Consider the following 20,558-nt stretch of genomic DNA (forward strand, 5'->3'; position numbering starts at 1 on the left):
CCAGCACTTTGGCAGGCCGAGGAGGCCGGATCACTTGAAGTTAGGGGTTCGAGACCAGCAGCCTGGCCAACATGGTGAAACCCCGTCTCTACTAGAAATACAAAAATAAGCCAGGCATGGTGGCGGGCGCCTGTAGTCCCAGCCACTCGGGAGGATAAGGCAGGAGAATCGCTTGAACCCGGGAGTTTGAGGTTGCAGTGAGCCAAGATCGCACCACTGCACTCCAGCCTGGGCAACAGAGCGAGACTGTCTCAAAAAAAAAAAAAAAAAAAAAAAAAAAAAAAGTATGACTCAATCTCTGCATCAAATACTTTAAACTAAATGAAAGGCAAGACAAAGAAACGTCCATGCAGCCAGTAGAGGACAGGCAGGCCATGAAGTGCCTGCTCCTGGTTCCGCCCTAAGTACGGACAAGAGTTCTGCACAGGGCAAGAAGGGAAGACCGGCTTTGGAATAAGACAAATCTCAGTCCCAGGCTCAGGTGCGCGCCACACACTAGCTGTGTGACCTCGTCCAAGTCACATGACCCAGGTCTGTGGAGTTTCCCATAAAATAGCTCTAGTGAGGTCCAAGGACCCTCTCAGTTGCTGGGGGAAGGAAGAAATGAAGTCACTGCTGAAAGGCTTAAGACGGGTGCCTCTCGTTCCACCCTCTCCCCAATCTTCCCACCAACAGAAGAGAGCCGTCGGGGGCTGAGACGAGCAGCCAGGGGTGAGGACGGGAAACCGCCTCCTCGCAGCCCTCCAGGCCCCGCCCTCGGGCGGACCCCGGTCTCGGGCTCCGGACAGTCGCTCTGCAGGCAAATGAGTGGGGAGGGAGAGCTCACTAACTGTAAACAGACGCCGCTGAGAGTTCCCATCCTGCGTGGCTGCCGGATTTCCGTGCCACACTGAAGCCACCCCACCCAGGCGCCTGCCCTCAGTTTCCCCAGTGGTGGCATGGGGTGCACCAGCTCCTCCTCTCCCGGGTCGCCGTCTGACTTAAACGCGTGAGAACGTACAGAAACAGCCGACGCTCAACGGCCTCCAGCCCCACGGAGTCCTCCTCCCACCCTGGCTTTGGCCTTTTGTACCGGCCCCACGTGACCCCGCCGGCCGGCTCTTCCCTGCTGCCCCGCCCCGCCCTCCGGCCTTTCCCGGCTCTCGGCCCAGCTCTTCCCGCTCTCGGCCGCCCCCCTCCCGCGCTGCCGGGCCTCCGCCTCCCCTCGCCTCCCGCCCAGGCTCTTCCCGCTGCCTCCCCCAGGCCGCCGTTCCCTCGCGACGCTCCCCTCCCCCCGCGGCTGTTCCGCCGCCTCGCCTCCCCTCCCCCCGGCTGGAGCTCACTGTCTCCAAGATGGCGGCCGTGTCAGTTTGGGGCATCTCCGCGGTCCGGCCCGGGTCCCCGGGATCCGGGCTCTACTTCCTCCCGGTAAGTAGCCGAGGGGCCGTCTCCGGCAGCCCCTGGCCGCCCAGCCCGAGGCTGAGCCGCTCCAGGGCCCACTCCGCTGCCTCGCGGGGTCGGCGGGCCGCTGCAGGCCCCGCCGCGGCCTGCGCCGCCTCCCGCTGCTCTGCGCCAGGCCTCGGGCTGGGGCGCCGTGGCCGCCCCCTCGCGCCCGCCCGCCCGGCCCGCCCGCCCGGCGCCCGGCTGCCCCAACTCGCGGCCCGCGCGCCGCCGCCCGGCCCCGCGCTCGCGGGCCCCGCGCCCCCGACCCCGCCGGCCGGGCCCGCCCTGGGGGAGCCGGCGGGTGGGCGGGCGGCGAGCGGCCCAGGCCGCGGAGCCTCGGGCTGGCGGAGCCGGCGAGCCCACTCTCCCTCGGGGCGCGCCCACCCGCCCGCCGCGCGCAGTGCCGGCCGGGCCGGGTCGCTTCTCCCCGCGCTCGCGGGCGCTAGGGCTCCGGCTCGGGTTCCGGCTCCGGCTTGGGCTCCAGCCGGGGGCGCGGGGATCCAAGCCGGGCTGAGGCAGCGAGCGGGGCTGACAGGCCGGCGGGTGTTGTGGTGCGAGGCGCAGCACGTGTGGTGGTGTGTCTGCCGGGCTGTCAGCCCCGCCGCCGAGGGGAGGCCGGGCGCCTGTCAACCTCGCCGCTTGGCTCGGTGCACGACTGTCAGGCTCCAGCAGCCCGCGCCGCCCTGGAGCCGGCCCCCAGAGCTTAGGGTGCGGAGCTGGGCCGGGGCGATGCACCGCTCTGAACTCCTTCACGTGATTTCATTGTTAACTTGTGCTCTGGGTCTGTTTCCATCGCGTGGAAACGGCGCAGCGCCCATCGGCGTGCTGCGGGGCTGTGCGGATCCAAGTTTTTAAAGTTTCTTGCTCTTTGAAAAGAGAGCGCGAAGACGTGTTTGGGGGTGGGGAATGGGGACGGGAAGGACTGTCGGAAGCGAGTTGCGCTTGCTCTAGCCGCTAGTGTACTTTCCGGGAGTTAAGATCCGAGGCTGCAGGCGCTTGACTTTCCGAAGACCAGGAGACTGATGACAATCCCGGCCGGAAAGACAATGAGTGACTGTCACTCATTTTTTTTACCTGCGAAGCTTAGTTAATTAGGACGTTCGTTCCCAGCTTCTTAAACTCAGGTTGTAGCTTCTCTTTTAGTTTAGACTTAATATCTGTATAATGAGCTTGCTTGGAGTAATAATACTCTGATATTTACCCTCTTGAGACCCTCACCAAATTGAAGCATAGCTCTCCCAGGGGGCTTCTATTTAGGCAGCTAATTTAAAAACAAATCTTGGCTCAGGTTTGAATGTTTGCTTCACTCTTTTCTTTCCTATCAGAGTTAATAGTAATATCTCTTTCCTAGTGTGTATTAGTTTTCCGTTTGATTTTAATGTCTACTAAGAATAGTTGCTGTGGGAGCCATTTGTCTAGCATTGTTTATATTGTAATGCAAATGATCTCTAGAATGAGAGCAGAAGTTCTAAAAAACACTTCAGTTAAACTTAGTTTTCGAGGTAAAAGAGTTAGATTCAGAATTCAGTATTTTAGTGATTAAATAAAATTGCAAGTTAGATTCAGAATTCAGTATTTTAGTGATTAAATAAAATTGCATCTACCAGATTCTTTTGTAGGGATACTTACTTTGATTCAGAGAGACAGTATGTTTGTGTTTATGTTTTATTAGTGTTCGTTTCAGGACAGCAATCTTGAATTTATATCTTTATTATTTGGGTGTCTCTTTAGACCCACAAGTAGCCGGTACATTTCTTTTTCTGTACTGTACATTTGACATGTAGTATGTGCGTTGACCCCAGTGATTCTGGGCCTTCCTCACGTCTAGTTTTCCTGTCTATGGATTACTTATATGCAGTTTGACAGTTGTGACTCTCTTCAGCATATGGATAGAAACATCTTAGTTTGGATTAGGAGAAGCTATCAGCATATAATTCTTAAAATTTGAATGTAAGGAAACATCTTAGTTTGGGTTAGGAGAAGCTATCAGCATATAATTCTTAAAATTTGAATGTAAGTGAATTATTGTTAAATTCAGGCAGCACTTTCACACTAGGCTATTTTCAATAGTATTTTTGTTTCCATTAGGAAAGATTAAGGTAATACTATACTTAAATTATAAACTGGGTGTGCATATTGTATTCATTGTTTCTTTTCATATAAGAAATAGCTAAAATTTTCTCAATCGTTTTCTGCCTATCTTATTGACTGTTTTTGTCCACTCTGAATGTCTAGAATTTTGAAAGATGAAAGATTCACTCTTACTTTCATTGCAGGATTCTTTCTACTAATCCAGATACTTGTTGAAGTGCTGACTAGTTTCTTGGGGAAAGATGTCAAGGAAGAGTTGAAATTCCTAGACTGGTGAGCAGAGATTGCGGAGTACAGAATAGCCATCACCCCCTCTGGTTAGTGGTAGCTTCAGGTCATTCTTAGAACACTCATCGTGTTTCCTCTTTGTATCCTAATTACTCATGTTTTTTTTTTTCTTTTGTTTTTTATCCCAATGGTTTACATACATGATTGTTTTGGAATGTTAATAGATAAGTTTGGAAATTGGCAAAGGTGCCCACTAAACACTTGCTGTTTGATTGCTTTAAGATGAGGATGCTTATTTTCGTTCGAAATAGGTGTTGGTAGAAAACTGACCTTATTTTCATTGCTTTTCAGGCATAAGATGCACATTTTTCTGCTCTGAAGCCGGGAATGAAATATTCTTGAGTTCTTACAGCTTTATGACAAGACCTATGTGTGGTGCTATTGAGAAATTCATTGGGAAGTTGGAAGACATTTCAAACAACAGGTTGTTTTGGTTTCTATAGTACAATTGGGGAGGCATTCTGTTTTGTGAAAGGAGGAAGGACTTAGGCCAGAAAACTTGTATGCTATGGTTAACTGGTTCCCAGCCTCCGAGAATCTTGGTTTCCATGGTGTAAAACTTACTCAGCATCAGGATAAGGGATAACGACTCTATGGATATACAGAATCCTTCACCATGGTAAAACTCGCAAACCCGCTTTATACTGAGTGGATTTTGGAGGCCATCAAAAAAGTGAAAAAGCAGAAACAGCGTCCTTCAGAAGAAAGGATATGCAATGCTGTGTCTTCATCCCATGGCTTGGATCGTAAAACTGTTTTAGAACAATTGGAGTTGAGTGTTAAAGATGGAACGATTTTAAAAGTCTCAAATAAAGGACTCAATTCCTATAAAGATCCTGATAATCCTGGGCGAATAGCACTTCCTAAGCCTCGGAACCATGGAAAATTGGATAATAAACAAAATGTGGATTGGAATAAACTGATAAAGCGGGCAGTTGAGGGCTTGGCAGAGTCTGGTGGCTCAACTTTGAAAAGCATTGAACGTTTTTTGAAAGGTCAGAAGGATGTGTCTGCGTTATTTGGAGGCAGTGCTGCCTCTGGCTTTCACCAGCAGTTACGATTGGCTATCAAACGTGCCATTGGCCATGGCAGACTCCTTAAAGATGGACCTCTTTATCGGCTCAACACTAAAGCAACCAATGTGGATGGGAAAGAGTGTTGTGAGTCTCTTTCCTGTTTACCTCCAGTGTCCCTTCTTCCACATGAAAAGGATAAGGTAAGAATGGCATATGCCTCCGGGTTTATAGAGCTGATGATATAGGATGCTACAAATTCACATTTCTGGGAAGTTATATTCAAGTTTTTTGTTTGGGGACTTTAGTGGAGTCATCACCTCTGGTTTTTTATTGGTGAGTTGTAGCTATGAGAACATAGATTTGTTCTGGTACTTTGAAATATTTGAAGCCTAAGATAAAAATGTAGAATGTTAATCTTCCTAAAAGAACTTTTTTACATTGCAATGAAAAAGTGGCATATTAGTTTAAAACCTTTTTTTAAAAACTTTTTTTTATTATTTTGCTTGAGGAGTAGTCCAGCGTGAGACTATAAAACTTTTAACTAAAGGTTCTTACAATGCCTTACTACTGGAAGTTGATGAGCAGCCAAATCCTGGAGACTTGAATTTGAAACAAGCAGATGACTCTGAGAACCTGTCTTTTTCTATTTTCCATTTTGTTGCAGATTACTCGTTAGACAGGAATGAGACAGATTCTCATGACCCATAGGCGCAACTAAGCAAACTTAGCAATTCTTGTTTCTGCTGTTTGTATTATAGCTTTCTATCATGTATTATGGCTTTGCATATGATCAAGTCCTGAATGTTGTTATTTATGACAGCTGTAGTTGCATGGGACAGGAACACAGTATCCTAAATTAGAAGAGTTCTGGAGGGCCTGGTACAGTAGTTCATGCCTGTAATCCCAGCGCTTTGGGAGACTGGGACAGGAGGATGGCTTGAGCCTAGGAGTTTGAGCCCAGTCTGAGGAATATAGCGAGACCCATGTCCACCAAAAATAGAAAAATTAGCCAGGTATGGGCACGCCTGTAGTCCTAGCTACTTGAGAGGCTGTGTTGGGGAGGATTGCTTGAGTACAGGGGTCTGAGGCTCCAGTGAGCTATGCTCTCACCACTGCACTCCAGCCTGGACAACTGAGTGACACCTGTTCTAAAAACAGAAAGGTAAAGTTCTGGAGAGTTGGAAGTTTTGATGCCCAGGTGTATACTTTACTCTGTTGTGTTTTAGGATGTTATTGTGTATAGTTGAAAGTACGACTTCTTAAACAGTAAATTTTGGTGCTTAAATAGATATTTGGAGATTAGGAGAATTTTGTTAGTACCTGTTTTTTACATTGATCTAGTATCTTCGCTGTAAATTTTCTTGAGGTGCTTAGAGCAGTGATGCTTTAAGTTGCTGCACACCTTGGTAGACATAAGTAAAATGGTCTTCATTTTGCTTAAGATGATGGGGGTACTCCTAGGGTGGAAAGATGGTAAAGTTAACATTGAATGTATTTTGAAAATTTGAGATTTGATCTAAATTTGTTGTATTATTAGCAGCCCACTGAATACCTGGAGATTTTTCTTCAACAATTGAAAATTAACAGTATTTTTCTTGGATGAAAGTTTTAGAGATCTATTCTAGGGTTCAATTTTCCCTGTGAACATTGAAATAAAACAATCTTGCTGTTATTACTCTTGAAATGATTCTCATATAGTCATGAATTGACAGAGAATCTCATTCATAAAATGGCTCTATATAATTTGAGCGTTTATTAAGAGTATATATTAAAAATTCAAAGTAGACAAGTAATTAAAATGCTTTATTCTGTATGCTCTAAGAACTCTTACCTGTAGAAACTTTATCACATGTGGCTGAAGTTAAATACAATGATTGGATTGCTACAATTTTTAAATGATCTAACAGGTTAACTGCCTGGAAACAGGAAATAATTTATAGTTAGATCAATTCAGTGCCATACCTGTGAAGTAGATGTTATAAGTTCTTGTTAACCTGTTTGCTTTTATTTATTTTTGAGTCGGAGTCTCGCTCTGTCGCCCAGGCTGAAGTGCAGTGGTGCAGTCTCACTCACTGCAATCTCCGCCTCCCAGGTTCAAGCGATTCTCTTGCCTAAGCCTCCCAAGTAGCTGGGATTAACATGCACCACTATGCCCGGGTAATTTTTGTATTTTTAGTAGACACGGGGTTTCACCTTGTTGGCCAGGCTGGTCTCGAACCCCTGACCTCAGGTGATCCACCCGCCTCTGCCTCCCAAAGTGTTGGGATTACAGGCGTGAACCACCGTGCCTGGCCTGTTGTTTGCTTTTATTGTAATTACACTTGCTTGAATTATCAATAGATATTTTAATTTTAAAAAATATTAGCCATATAAAAATGTCATTTGATCCGCCCATCTCGGCCTCCCAAAGTGCTGGGATTACAGGCTTGAGCCACCGCGAGGTCAGGAGATCGAGACCATCCTGGCTAACACGGTGAAACCCCGTCTCTACTAAGAAATACAAAAAATAGCCGGGCGAGGTGGCGGGCGCCTGTAGTCCCAGCTACTCGGGAGGCTGAGGCAGGAGAATGGCGTGAACCCGGGAGGCGGAGCTTGCAGTGAGCTGAGATCCGGCCACTGCACTCCAGCCTGGGCTACAGAGCGAGACTCAGTCTCAAAAAAAAAAAAAAAAAAAAAAGTCATTTGAGCATATTTTTAAAAGGTAGTCAGTATAGTACAGTGCAAGACAAGTCCAAGTCCTAGAACCCTGGGATTTTACTTTTGGAAGGGACCCTGAGAACCGTCTAATCCAACAGTCCTTATTTTGCAGCTAAGGACCTTTGTTGAGGCCATTTCATAGCACCTTTGCATTAAGAAAAGTTTAACTCAGTAGAGATGTGCTGTTTTGCTTTGACTGGAGTTCAGTGGTGTGATCTCAGCTCACTGCAGCCTTTGCCTCCCAGGTTCAAGCGATTGTCCTGTCTCAGCCTCCTGAGTAGCTGGGAGTATAGATGTGTGCCACCATGCCTGGCTACTTTTTTTTTGTTTGTTTGTATTTTTAGTAGAGACAGGGTTTCACCATGTTGGCTAGGCTGGTCTCAACTCCTGACCTAAAGCGACCTGCCGACCTCGGCCTCTCAAAGTGCGGAGATTATTGGAATGAGCCACCGTACCTGGCCCCATTTGCTTTTGGAGAAATAAAGTGAGAAAAACAAAAGTGATTTAATAATTGAAAAAATGAAAAAGAAATACCCATTTGCTTACATTGCTTTCATATATAGTTTTTTTTTTTTTTTTAAGACGGAATTTCGCTGAAGTGCAAATGGCACTTGGCTCACCGCAGCCTCCACCGCCCAGGTTCAAGCAATTCCCCTGCCTCAGCCTCCCAAGTAGCTGGGATTACAGGCATGCACCACCATGCCCAGCTAATTTTGTATTTTTAGTAGAGACAGGGTTTCTTCCCATTGGTCAGGCTGGTCTCAAACTCCCAACCTCAGGTGATCCACCCACCTCAGCCTCCCAAAGTGCTGGACCGCGCCCTGCCTATAGTGTTGTTAACTGAAGTAACTCAATTTAGACATGTGGGAAAATAGAGTTTGTTTCTTTGAGTAAGTAGACTTGTATGTGTACTGATCTCTTTGGAAAACTAATTTCATGATAACATCTATTAAATTAGAGTTGATGAGCTCTGTTCTGTATTTTTAAATGGAGTCTTATTTTCAGTAGTGAATTACCTGTGTGACTTCCCCCAAAGAAAGGAAAAGTTTACATTCAAAATCGTAATACAGTGAACTCTAGGGTGAGGGATTATTCCTTTGAACAGATTATCTCTGCCCTTTTTATTGTATTTTAACTATTTTCTTTCCTTCAAACTACGCAGTCAGTTCATATGCAGAATTGATGGTTTGCTGTTACGAACCTAGATGTTCTCAAAAAAAAAAAAAAATTATCCAGAGTTTATTTGACAGTGATGGAGAAAGGAAGGTGTATAGGTCAGAAGTAGTTTCACTTTTAGGCATTAATTGGTTTGGCATATAGTCGTTGAACACCTACTGTGGACCAGGCAATCTGCTTGGAACAGAAACAGTTCTGTCTTCTCTGGGATGCTAATGCAGGGATTTCTATTAACCTGACCAACTGTAAGGTGAAGATGAAATTCAAAGACTGCGTGGAGTAACCTGAGCAAGTTCCTCTTTACTTTTTCCGGTTTCAATTCTACCTTTTTTTGTGTGTGTGATACTAACCTTTGGAAGGAATTGTATGTTAGATTTTCAGCAGTGGTTTTGATCCTTTTGGGAGATCAACTGTGTTGGAATACGTTTAAGAGGAGTTTTTGTGAAGACATTTGAACTTTAGTCTGTATTCTTCTCACATTGATAAGTACTGAGGAGAATCCATGTGATACTATGATTAAAAGTTTTTTGGCCGGGCCTGGTGGCTCAGGCCTGTAATCCCAGCACTTTGGGATGCCGAGGGGGGCAGATCACCTGAGGTCAGGAGTTCAGGACCAGCCTGGCCAACATGGTGAAACCCTGTCTCTACAGCAATACAAAAATTAGCCTGGCATGATGGTGGGTGCCTGTAATCCTAGCTACTCGGAAGGCTGAGGCAGGACAATCACTTGAACCTGGGAGGTGGAGGTTGTAGTGAGCCTAGATTGTGCCTCTGCACTCCAACCTGGGCAACAGAGCAAGACTCCATCCCAAAAAAAAAAAAAGTTTTTAACCCATGTTATAAGGGAAATTTTTGAGCTAACTTTAGAGTGTGGTAGTTCATGGTGAGTTTATTTATTTGTTTATTTACTATGTGCCAGGCGTTACTTTAATGCTGTACGTATATTAACTCATTTAATCTTCTAACATAACTAGCTACTGTTAGGTTAGCTAGCTATTAATAACATAACAGTACTAGCAGTGAAATAGGTACTTTTATTTTACAGGTGAAGAAACTGAGGCATAAAAGAGATTTCAGTACCTTGCAGAAGTCACACAAATATTAGGTGGCAGAGCTAGGATTTGAATTTGGGCAGTCTGGCTCCAAATTATTTCTAATAGCCATACTGACCACCTCTTAGGAGCAGTAACGTATGATGGCTATCACTGCACTCAAGTACAAACTCGTGAATGTCCTTGGTGTTAACTTCATAGCACATTTCCTAATTGTAAAAGGACAAATTCCCCACCCCCCTTCGTTGTTTGTGTCCATTTTTCTTTTTTGCAGAACAGATTTGAAAACTCACTTTGGACCAGTGATAAGAACGTGTTAGGAACCAAAGATTATGAGTAATCTAGTTTTGTATATCTGAGGTCCATTAAAAAAAGGTTTTGCCTACATGCCGTTTTTTTTCCCTTAAAGATAATTTCTATGCTTACTAGTTTTCATTTCAGTTGTCACTAACAGAAATTTTCTGATAGGCATGGTAGGGATCAGTTGTATGGCTATACCAGAGTGCTTTAATTTGGGACAGAAATACTGCTTTCCTTGAATCATGGGATTATAGGTGAGGAGAATAGTGTGTAACTGGCTTAAATAGCAACTTCCTCCTTGTAAATTTCTTTTTGATATATAGATATTACTGTAAGGTAATTTATTCCATTTACTTCACTTATTCATTATTTATTTAGCAAACATTTGAATGCCTGCCGTGAACAGTGGATTTAGGACTTAGGTCCTGTGAGGGGATTAAAGCAGACAGAATAGAGATACAAAATACATTTTTTGAAAGCCTTTTTTAGTTTATGAACTGTTAATTTTTTTATATTATTATTTTTTCATACCAATTAAGTGTTATGACTTTGAGAAATAATTAGATGTTTAGTGGGCAAGGCAATTATTTGAGATTGTGATGGTCCATTTAAAAAATTATCTTTATATAGTGAGTCTTGGAAAGATTCAGTTTCCTTCCAAGAATAATTTTCGCCTGATTTCAAACTTCTGAGTTCATTTTACACACTGACATAATTTACTTGAATATATATAGTTTGTGTTCTGTATTACTAGCCCAGAAAAGTATTCTCTTTCATGGTAATCAGCCAACTCATTAAAAGTGTTGTTATTTGGTGGCATAGTATTTTAGAACAGAATTATAATTTGCTAAAGCATTCAGTTGGAAAGGGAAGAGAGGTATTGTCAACTAATGTTATTGTTCAGGTTACTCCCAGCTAGGTAACCTGGAGCAGAAAGATCCAATGATAAATCTCTTTCCTTTCACTCTAAGTTACATCTCTATGGTCAACTCTTAGTAGAGTCAAAATTATTTTGTTTTATTGGAATTTATATTTTAAATTATAGAGTAAGTAGAGCGGAATTTGACTGGAATTTAGAATTTAAATTTTTGATGTAGAGATACTGATTAAAATGTGGATTTTTTTTTTTTTTTTGAGAGATGGAGTTTTGCTTTGTTGCCCAGGCTGGAGTGCAGTGGTGCAACCTCCACCTCCTGGGTTCAAGTGATTCTCCTGCCTCAGCCTCCCGAGTAAGCTGGGATTATAGGTGCATGCCATCATGCCCGGCTAATTTTTATATTTTTAGTAGAGATGGGGTTTCCACCAGGTTGGCCAGGCTGGTCTTGAACTCCTGACCTCATGATCCGCCTGCCTTGGCCTCCCAAAGTGTTGGGATTACAGGCGTGAGCCACCGCGCCTGGCCAGGGATATATTTTTAAGTTACTGAAAGTTAAGAGTGATCAAGTTTTGATTTAGCTATTTGGAAATGACCTTTATAGTAGAGTTGTTTCACATTTTATATGTTAGAATCATGGTATTTTATAATTGTTAACCAATGTAAGCTTGGAAATTTCAATTTCAGATTCTTGCTTTGATACTGTATAAAAAGGAAATGAATAGTTGTCCATGCTGTTAAGTTCAGGGCTACGTGGACTGCTTGACAGAATGATTGATCACTTTGGAAAACAGAAAAACAAAAAATCTTCTGAAAGCAAAAGATAAAATACTGAGGATACAATGATGTGGTAAACATAGATATTGTAATATTATCACGTATGAAATGGATTGATCTCAATAATTGTTACATTTAATAATTTAAAAATTTTTTATGACATACATTTCTTTTTTTTTTTTTTTCGAAATGGAGTCTTGCTCTGTCGCTTAGGCTGGAGTGCAGTGGCCTGATCTCAGCTCACTGCAACCTCCGCCTTCCAGGTTCAAGCAATTCTACTGCCTCCCCCGCCTGCCGGCTGTGATTACAGGCATGTGCCACCATACCCACCTAATTTTTGTATTTTTAATAGAAACGGGGTTTCCCCATGTTGGCCAGTTCTGTTCTGGAACTCCTGACTTCAGGTGATCCGCCCACCTCTGCCTCTGCCTCCACCTCCCGAAGTGCTAGGATTACAGACATGAGCCACCACGCCCGGCCCATGCCGTACATTTCTGACATCATTGTTCATACCATTTGTTTGTGACTCCAAATGTACCAGGAGTAGTGGGCTAGAAATAAAAATTTGTTACTAACAAGTCATTGAGGTGGATTAATTGTAAATCTGGTTAGGAACTAACTTTGTCTCAGCAGATTTATTCTTTAAAAATTCAGAAATTGAAAAATAACTCCGAGATATGTTGTAAAATAGTATCTGTTTAAGTGCAGTCAGCTGTACAGTTTTTTTTTTTTTGAGACGGAATCTCACCCTGTTGCCCAGACTGCAGTGCAGTGGTGCAACCTTGGCTCACTGCAACTTCTGCCTCCAGGTTCAAGCGATTCTCCTGCCTCAGTCTCCCGAAGAGCTGGGATTGCAGGCATGCGCCACCACGCCCAACGAATTTTTGTATTTTTAATAAAGATAGGGCTTCACTGTGTTGGCCAGGCTAATCTTGAACTCCTGACCTCAGGTAATCCACCTGCTTTGGCCTCCCAAAGTGCTGAGATTATAGGTGTAAGCCCCTGTACCTGGCCAAGTGTACAGATGTTTTTGATCTTCTAGCTCAATGATTTTTGGTAATTTTCAGCCCATGACACACCCCGAAATAAAACTACTGAACTACTAAAGCTTGGGTTAGCCATTACTAATCCAAAGTTCTATACCAAACCAATTTTTCTTTTCTTTCTTTCTTTCTTTTTTTTTTTTTTTTTGAGACAGAGTCTTGCTCTTGTCGCTTAGGCTGGAGTGCAATGGTGCGATCTTGGCTCACTGCAACATCCACCTCCCAGGTTCAGGCGATTCTCCTGCCTCAGCCTCCTGAGTAGCTGGGATTATAGGCACCCGCCACCACGCCCGGCTAATTTTTTGTATTTTTAGTAGAGACAGGGTTTTGCCATGTTGGCCAGGCTTGTCTCGAACTCCTGATCCACCCGCCTTGACCTCCAAAGTGCTGGGATTACAGGTGTGAGCCGCCACACTCAGCCACCAATTTTTTTTATACTTACAACCTAGACATTTTTCTAGCGACTGAGTACTTTACTCTTTCTTGGTCTACCTTCCAATTGGTGAAATAAAAGAAGAAATTAATGAAGACATCAGGTACCACAAATGGCTTCAGGAATAGAAATCTAGAGGATCTAACCATCTTAACTTCGTTTTTTCTTTGCCCTGCATCAGTAGGCTAAGGGAATGTAAAGAGTTGCTTATAGAAACCTATTAATAGCTAACATTTGTTAAAGGCTGATGATGTGTTGGAGACTTTTTTTTTTTTTTGAGACGGAGTCTCGCTCTGTCACCCAGGCTGGAGTGCAGTGGCCGGATCTCAGCTCACTGGGAGATTTTTTTTAGAGCTTTACCATGTACTTTCTTATTGAAGTCTCAAAAGAACTCTATATGATTAAGTTTTATAGGCACATGATGTTTATTTAATAGGTATTTAATAGTATTTAATAATACAAGTTTTCATGTGTCTTGTAGAAAACTAAATGGAAAATGAATATAAGGAAATGCAAAATACATTAAGTTTCTTTTTTATCCTTGCTGCCTGTTTTTCTTTAGTTCATCCTGGACATGTGGGCCAATACTTTTTTTGTTACACTTACGTTTAATACTAGGAGAGCAAATACATAACAGGAACTGTGATGAATCTGCAAAGAAAATTTATATCATTCAGTCTTCTTGAAGCTGTAAGAATCTCCTTAACATCTTTTAGATTTATTTTCTCTTTGCATTTAAAGTTTTAGAGAAAGTATATTTGTCATACCGACTTGGTTCTTAGCTATGTAAGAGGACCAAAATCTAGGTGCCAAGTTTGCTGGTTTAAATAGAATTAAAAATTTATTTTTTTCTGGTGTCCTGGAGAGTGTTTCTTAAAATTATAATAATGAGTACTTTTCATGCTCTGATTTATGTATAGGAATTATTAAGAGCTTCATTCTGATAAAGTTGTTTACCAGTTGGCTACTCAGGGGTGGAGTCATTTCACAAAGGATCTGCAGCGAGTGAATTAGACCAAGAGTAACTTCACCCTTCTGCTTGTCCCAGCTGGAGCAGGATTAGGACTCATTCAGCTGCAGCTGGTTCCCAGGAAAATGAAAGCAGTTCCTTCTGGTTTTTTCCTTTCACATGAAAGTCATAGTTCCCAACAGATGGCTTTCATCAGCCCTGTACATGTATCTTTAAATTCAAGGCCAAGGAATTACTTTCAACTTCATTAGGGAACAGGTGAAGAAACCGTTTGTAGTGTGGCACTATTTTGTTAGGGGTTGAAATTAAGCATAGAGATTACAGTAGTATGCCATTCCGGGTCAAAATAGTTTTTAACTGTCAGCAATTAAACAAAATAAGACTGCTAAGGAGAAGTAAGTCTGGCTGTAGTGTTGATTGAGGTATCTTTTATGGTTTAATTCTATTATGCTTACAAAATACAGATTATTAGAAAAAAAGACTTGTATCTTCTGCATTTTATTGAATGTTGAGCCAGTAGCTATTTTGGATCACAGTGATTCTAATCTGATTTCACAAATAATAGGGAAATTTGAGAGCCAAAGACGTTGAAATGTCTTGTCCAGTGCCACACAGCAAGTTAATACCATCTGGGAGAACTGGTCAGGCCCTTCTCAGTTCTGTGCTTTTTTCATTATGCTGTAGTACTGCTTTATGGCCTTAGAGAGCAGTGAGCCTAAAATAATTTAGTTAGAATTCTCTTCCTTAATGGAAACCATAGAATAAATCTTGTCTAGAGAATTTTGGTGGTATTGTAAGCCACAAGTATATAAATCTGCTATTTCAGTGTGTGAAAATAGCTATACACTCTTGTTAGAGTTTTGAAACAACTTTTTGGGAAAAGACTGCTTTCTTATGGCCCAAATGAGAGGAATCAAGGTTTTCTTAAGTTGTTGGCTAAATATTAGAAGAGGAACATGTTGAGCTACCTTAATGCTGGAAGAAAAAGTACTCCTTGAGTTTTGGAAAAAAAAGTCAATTTAAAGGTAAGTCTAATTTTCAGTAGGTCTGCAACACAAATGACCTCTGAGTGACTTGGATAGTTGGTTAGAATTTAAAATTCTTGAGACTGAGCTAGAGATAGCAAGGTACAAACCTTTCTATTGATGAAGTAATTTTTACCAAAGACGTTAAATATGGGTGGACCAGAAGTATATAGTCTAGCACTTCTATAAACATAGCGTCTGGGAGGAGCTTGAAAGAGTTGTAATGTTACCTGTAAACAGACCATGTGGGGAAGACCGCAGACAGCGCCTCATTTTTTCTTTATTGGTCTTTATGACTAACACTTCATCTCTGCATCACTTGTGCTTTGTTGTAAAACTTAACAAGTACGTTAGAATAGTGGCAAATAAAGGATAAGTTATTTGTAAAATAACTGGGCGATTTTAAGATTATAGGTGTAACTTGTTAAGAAGAAGATAACTGGTGTGGAAATAAAATCTAGCAGCCAAATAAAAAAAAACTTTTAATGTGTGAAAGAATATAATAGTTGCTTCTTTTGCCGTTTACCATTTATGTAGAATAGGTGATTCCGCAGGTCTAGAGGTGTTGTCAGACTTGTACTATGGGCTGCGTTTTCCTCCAGAGAATTGTGAAATGTAGTTGACCTGGAGAGCTGCTAAGTGTTGGTTTTCAATTCTTTGAGCTTAGTAAAGTCTAGGTTCCTTTTTTCTTAGTCATTGGGTACAGCGAAGCATTTAACTCCTGAGTTTTCTAGAACCTTTAACAGAACTCTCAGAAACATTATTATTATTTTTGTGTGTGGAGTGTGATTCTGTACTTTAATGGTTTTCCAATTTTTCTATTCAGGGCATCTTTAAATATCTTAGTATTTAGACCCTCTTTCACCATCTTCCTACCTTACTTTTTTCCATGCCACTCAGTTTTTCTTTAATTCTGTAATATAAATCCAAAGCCCTATTCTTTGGAAAGCAGTGGTTCCTGGCACTAACTTCACTTTAGCATTAGCTGAGGAAGCTTAAAATATAAATACCAAACCAGTTAAATTTGACTAGCAGTGAGGCCCAGGTTTCAGTTTTTTTTTTTTTTTTTTTTTTTTTTTTTTAGAATGTTTATCTGATGTGCAGCTGGGGTTGAGAACCATTGCTCTAATGCTTAGAACAAACATCTCTGTAGTGAGGACTGCCTAAGAGTCAGGAGACAGAAGAAGCAGGTACTTTTTAGCCTCATAATTGACATTCAAACAAATAGATGAAATAGCATACTTCACACACACCCTCATGAACACACTGTGGACCCAGGACAGTGTACTTCTGGAAATATACATTCTGTTTTATTGTCCTCCCTGGCTGTAACTGCTCTAATCTTCCACCTTTCTTTCTCCTTACTCTCACTGCTTTATCTCGTGAAGATCTTTTGTGGTATATAGTTGCGAGAAAGTTACCTGTATGATTCCGACAGGTGCCCTCCCATCACTCTGATACTGTTCTCATTGCTTGGCCTTATGGCACATCCTCACTCACTCACTACTACTGCATCATGTTGGCAAACTCCAGTCATTTACCTTCTCTGCTTTTCTTTTTTTTTGAGACGTAGTCTTGCTCTGTCACCTAGGCTGGTGTGCAGTGGTGCAATCTCTGCTCACTGCAACCTCTGTCTCCTGGGTTCAAGCGATTCTTCTGCCTCAGCCTTACAAGTAGCTGGGATTACAGGTGCCTCCTACCACGGCTGGATAATTTTTGTATTTTTTTTTTTTAGCGGAGATGGGGTTTTACCATGTTGGCCAGGCTGGTCTCGAACTCCTGACCTCAGGTGATCTGCCCACCTCGGCCTCCTAAAGTGCTGGGATTGCAGGCATGAGCCATTGTGTCCACCCTGTCTGCTTTAACTTTGGGGGACATCTCATGACCATGTGGTGGTGGGATGCCACTTACAAATTTGTGGCCTCCAATCTCAACTCTACCGTCTGCTTGAAGATGAATGTCTGTGTATAGTCTCTTCTGTCTGCAGAAATTCAGTATTTCCTCCCACCTTTTTTTTTTCTCATTTTCAGTAGATACTCTCATATGCTACATCATAGAGATAATGGAATCTGTCCAATTGAGTTCGTTGAGTTTATACCCCCTCGTGCCGTCCTAAATACATCTGTGCTTATTTCTGCCCCCTTTGCTACCTTCTCATAGGACAGTGAAAGAAGTGTGAAAGGCTCATCTCTCCATTCTTTTTCAGGACCCCATTCTCTCCTACCTCAGGGGCCGTGTGCCATCAAAAGTAGTCACATTTTTTGACTCGGTCTTTCTCTCTCACTTCTTAGTCCTTAGCCAGCGGAAGCCTCTCCCATTAGAGTAAAAACAACAAAAAAAACCACTGCAGATCCTTCTTTCCGTGTATACCCTGTCTGTTTCTTTTCATTTTTAAACTTCTTGAAAAAAGTCTATCTTCATTCCACGTCTGCTGCAATCTGGCTTTTGGCCCTAGAGCAGCACTATTTGAAACTGCTCTTGTGGGTTCGTTGACCATTCATTCTTCCCTTTACTCTGGGATAATTCTTAGATGTCTCCCCCGTCTTCCCATCTTTCTGGTAATTCCTTTGCAGTTTATTGACATTTTATCTTTTGCCTGTATCCTAGATGTTGGATTCCCTAAGGTTCTGTTCTTCACTCGTTTCTTATTGTTTCAACTTTCCTGAGTTGTCTCTAGACCTCTGTGTTCTGTACTGATGACTCTAATTTCATATCTTAATTTGAGAGCTCTCTTCTGATCTCTGGACTTGTATATTCCATTGTGTAGTATTTTATGTATGCTCCCAGGCTGACTTCAAGAGCTGTCTTCATCTCCATCCTACATATATCTGTACACACTTGCATCATAGCCCATTTTACATAGTATTTTTTTAGCCTGTCTCCTATTAGTGACTTTGGGTTCTTGTTTTTCATTTTTGTATTTCCATCTATCTGTCAGTATCTGGTGGTTTTGTTTGTTTGTTTGTTTTTAATTAAAAAAATTGTGTAGGATATCAGATTCACGATGGCTCAGATGGAATTTATCAACTTCCTTTAACTGGCTGTCATTTCTTACGGTGGTAAGAGCCATTGCCATTGACTCTGATGCTTAAAATGGAAACTTTGGTGTCATCTTCCATACCTCACTTATCTGTCTTTTGGATTCAGTTCTATTCCATCCTGTCTTCTGTCTTATACTTTTTAACATATTTTATTTAACCTCTTGTGTATTCGAGGTCCTTTGTTAGAGCAGGTCCTCATCATTTCTCTCCTGATTACCTTAGTAGTTTCTTCCCATTGATTTTCCTTCCTCCAGTATCTTCTTCGTCTAGTCCACATTATTGCCAAAATGATTTTATTAAGAAGTGATTAAGAACACAGGCACAAAGACCAGACCATCTGGGATTTCTATCCCACACTGGGACTACTTGCTTTATGACCTTGGGTAATTTGCTTAACCATTCTTTGCCCCATTTTCTTCTATAAAATGGGAATAATACAGTGCTTATCTCATAGTGAAGTTGTGAGAATTTAATGAGTTAATATATATCTGGGCTAACAGAACTTTGTGCAGTTATAGAACTATTCTGTATCTGTACTGCCCTCTGTGGTATCCAGAGCCGTGTGTAGCTATTGAGCTCTTGCAATATGGCTATTTGAGGAAGGAGCTGACTTTTAAATTTTATTTAGTTATAATTTAATTGAGATAGCCACATATGTCTAGTAGCTGCTATAATGGACAGAATATGTAAAGTCCTTAGAAATAGTGTTTAGCACATATGTACTCCATCAATGTTAGCTATTATTACCATTTTTCAAAAATTAAACTTCTCTGCTTAAAATCCTTCAGTGCCAAATTCTGCAATATAGTATATTTGAGTTGTAACCCATTCCCCTGTGTTGCTCCACACTTGTCAGTTGCCACTTCTTCATAATGCCCTCTGTGTTCCACTATACCAGTTCTCAAAGTGTGGATGTGGAGGACTAGCACCAGCAATAGTGTCCCCCAAAAACTTGTTTGAAATGCAGATTCTTGAGCCATATTCCAGGCCTATTCAATCAGAAACTGAATTTGGGGCTTTGCAACCCGTATGTGAATAAGTCCTCCAGGCGATTCTGATGCACACTTAAGTTCCAGAGCCATTGTATTGCATCAGTCTCCCTGCAGTTCTTCAGATCTGCCTTGTTTTTCCTTGCCCCTATATTTTTCTCCTGTCTGGAATGATTATTATCCATTCTTTCTTCCTCATTAATTAGTGCTTCAACCTTGCAGACTTAGTTTAGTCAAGTTTCTTTGTTTCTTCCACCTTATCAGCCTGCTCCCAGGCTGACTTCAAGAGCTGTCTTCATCTCCATCCTACATATATCTGTACACACTTGCATCGTAGCCCATTTTACATAGTATTTTTTTAGCCTGTCTCCTATTAGTGGATTTAGGTTCTTGTTTTTCATCTTTGTATTTCCATCTATCTGGCAGTATCTGGTTGTTTTGTTTGTTTTTAATTTGTTTTAATTAAAAAATTTTTAAGTGTTTTGTTTGGGTTGTTTCATATGTATTAAGCATCTTCCAGGGACCGGCACAGTGATTAGGAGTGACAGAGTAGGTAAAGCAGACATCGTCTCTGTAATAAATACACATGGTGATAAGTGCTCTGATGAAGTAAAATAGAGCACTGTGGAAACACAGAGGAGGGGGTGGAGAAGGTCAGGGAAGTCTGTTCAGAGGAAGTCACATGTGAGGTAAGTGAAGTGGGGAAGCAAATGGGTGGGGTGGGAAAGAGAGTAGTTCCTGAAAAGGGAACAGCATGTACAAAGGCCTAGAAGCAAAACATTGTATGCACGTAGTAACTGTTTAATTGGATATGAATTTTAAAAATCACATGTCTAACTTTTAGCTCTCGGTTTCGAAGACACCACCCTTCCCAGCAAACATTGCATTTTATATGCTTCTGTATTTTTAAAGCAGTTTTCATACTTGATATCACACTTTGAGTCGATGGTTATGGTGTGATAGGGTAACTTCCAAGCCAGAAGGATACATCTTTTTACTTATTGCCTTTTAAAGCAGAAAAAAGGATTTGTTTTGTCTGAAAATTATTCTACAGGGCTAGGAACACATCAGTGGTAACAGAGGTAAACACATTACTCTTAATGAGTAAGAATAGCCAAGGTTTGGCCGGGCATGGTGGCTCACGCCTGTAATCCCAACACTTTGGGAGGCTGAGATGGGCAGATCACGAGGTCAGGAGTTCGAGACCACCCTGGCCAACATGGTGAATGTCTCTACTAAAAATACAAAAATTAGCCGGGCATGGTGGTAGGTGCCTGTAATCCCAGCTACTCGGGAGGCTGAGGCAGGAGAATCGCTTGAACCTGGGAGGCAGAGGTTGCAGTGCGTTGAGATGACTGCCACTG

At 42.2% G+C, this 20,558-nt stretch overlaps 2 protein-coding genes and 1 non-coding gene across 6 annotated transcripts in view; 2 read left to right on the forward strand and 1 right to left on the reverse strand.

The window, feature by feature from the left end:
* POLB (DNA polymerase beta) overlaps positions 1-20,558 on the reverse strand; it is a 679,334-nt gene that overhangs the window by 331,995 nt on the left and 326,781 nt on the right. The gene's annotated exons all lie outside the window — the stretch shown is intronic.
* Positions 1,282-20,558, forward strand: part of KAT6A (lysine acetyltransferase 6A) — a 122,796-nt gene continuing 103,519 nt past the window's right edge. For 2 of the 4 annotated variants that reach the window (XM_050800350.1, XM_050800353.1), the window contains exons 1-3: positions 1,313-1,407; positions 3,699-3,830; positions 4,093-5,017. In XM_050800350.1, coding sequence (XP_050656307.1) covers positions 4,418-5,017 — 600 coding nt within the window. In that variant the 5' untranslated portion in view covers positions 1,313-1,407; positions 3,699-3,830; positions 4,093-4,417. Of the gene's footprint in view, positions 1,408-3,698; positions 3,831-4,092; positions 5,018-20,558 lie in introns of all 4 variants that reach the window. The other 2 variants (XM_050800352.1, XM_050800351.1) reach the window with 2 other exon arrangements.
* On the forward strand, positions 10,038-10,109 carry LOC126961937 (small nucleolar RNA SNORD112). Its single transcript, XR_007728516.1, has one exon. It is a non-coding gene; the product is annotated as a small nucleolar RNA SNORD112 (small nucleolar RNA).

The sequence above is a fragment of the Macaca thibetana genome, chromosome 8 (genome assembly GCF_024542745.1).
Source record: "Macaca thibetana thibetana isolate TM-01 chromosome 8, ASM2454274v1, whole genome shotgun sequence".
Classification (NCBI taxonomy): Eukaryota; Metazoa; Chordata; class Mammalia; order Primates; family Cercopithecidae; genus Macaca; species Macaca thibetana.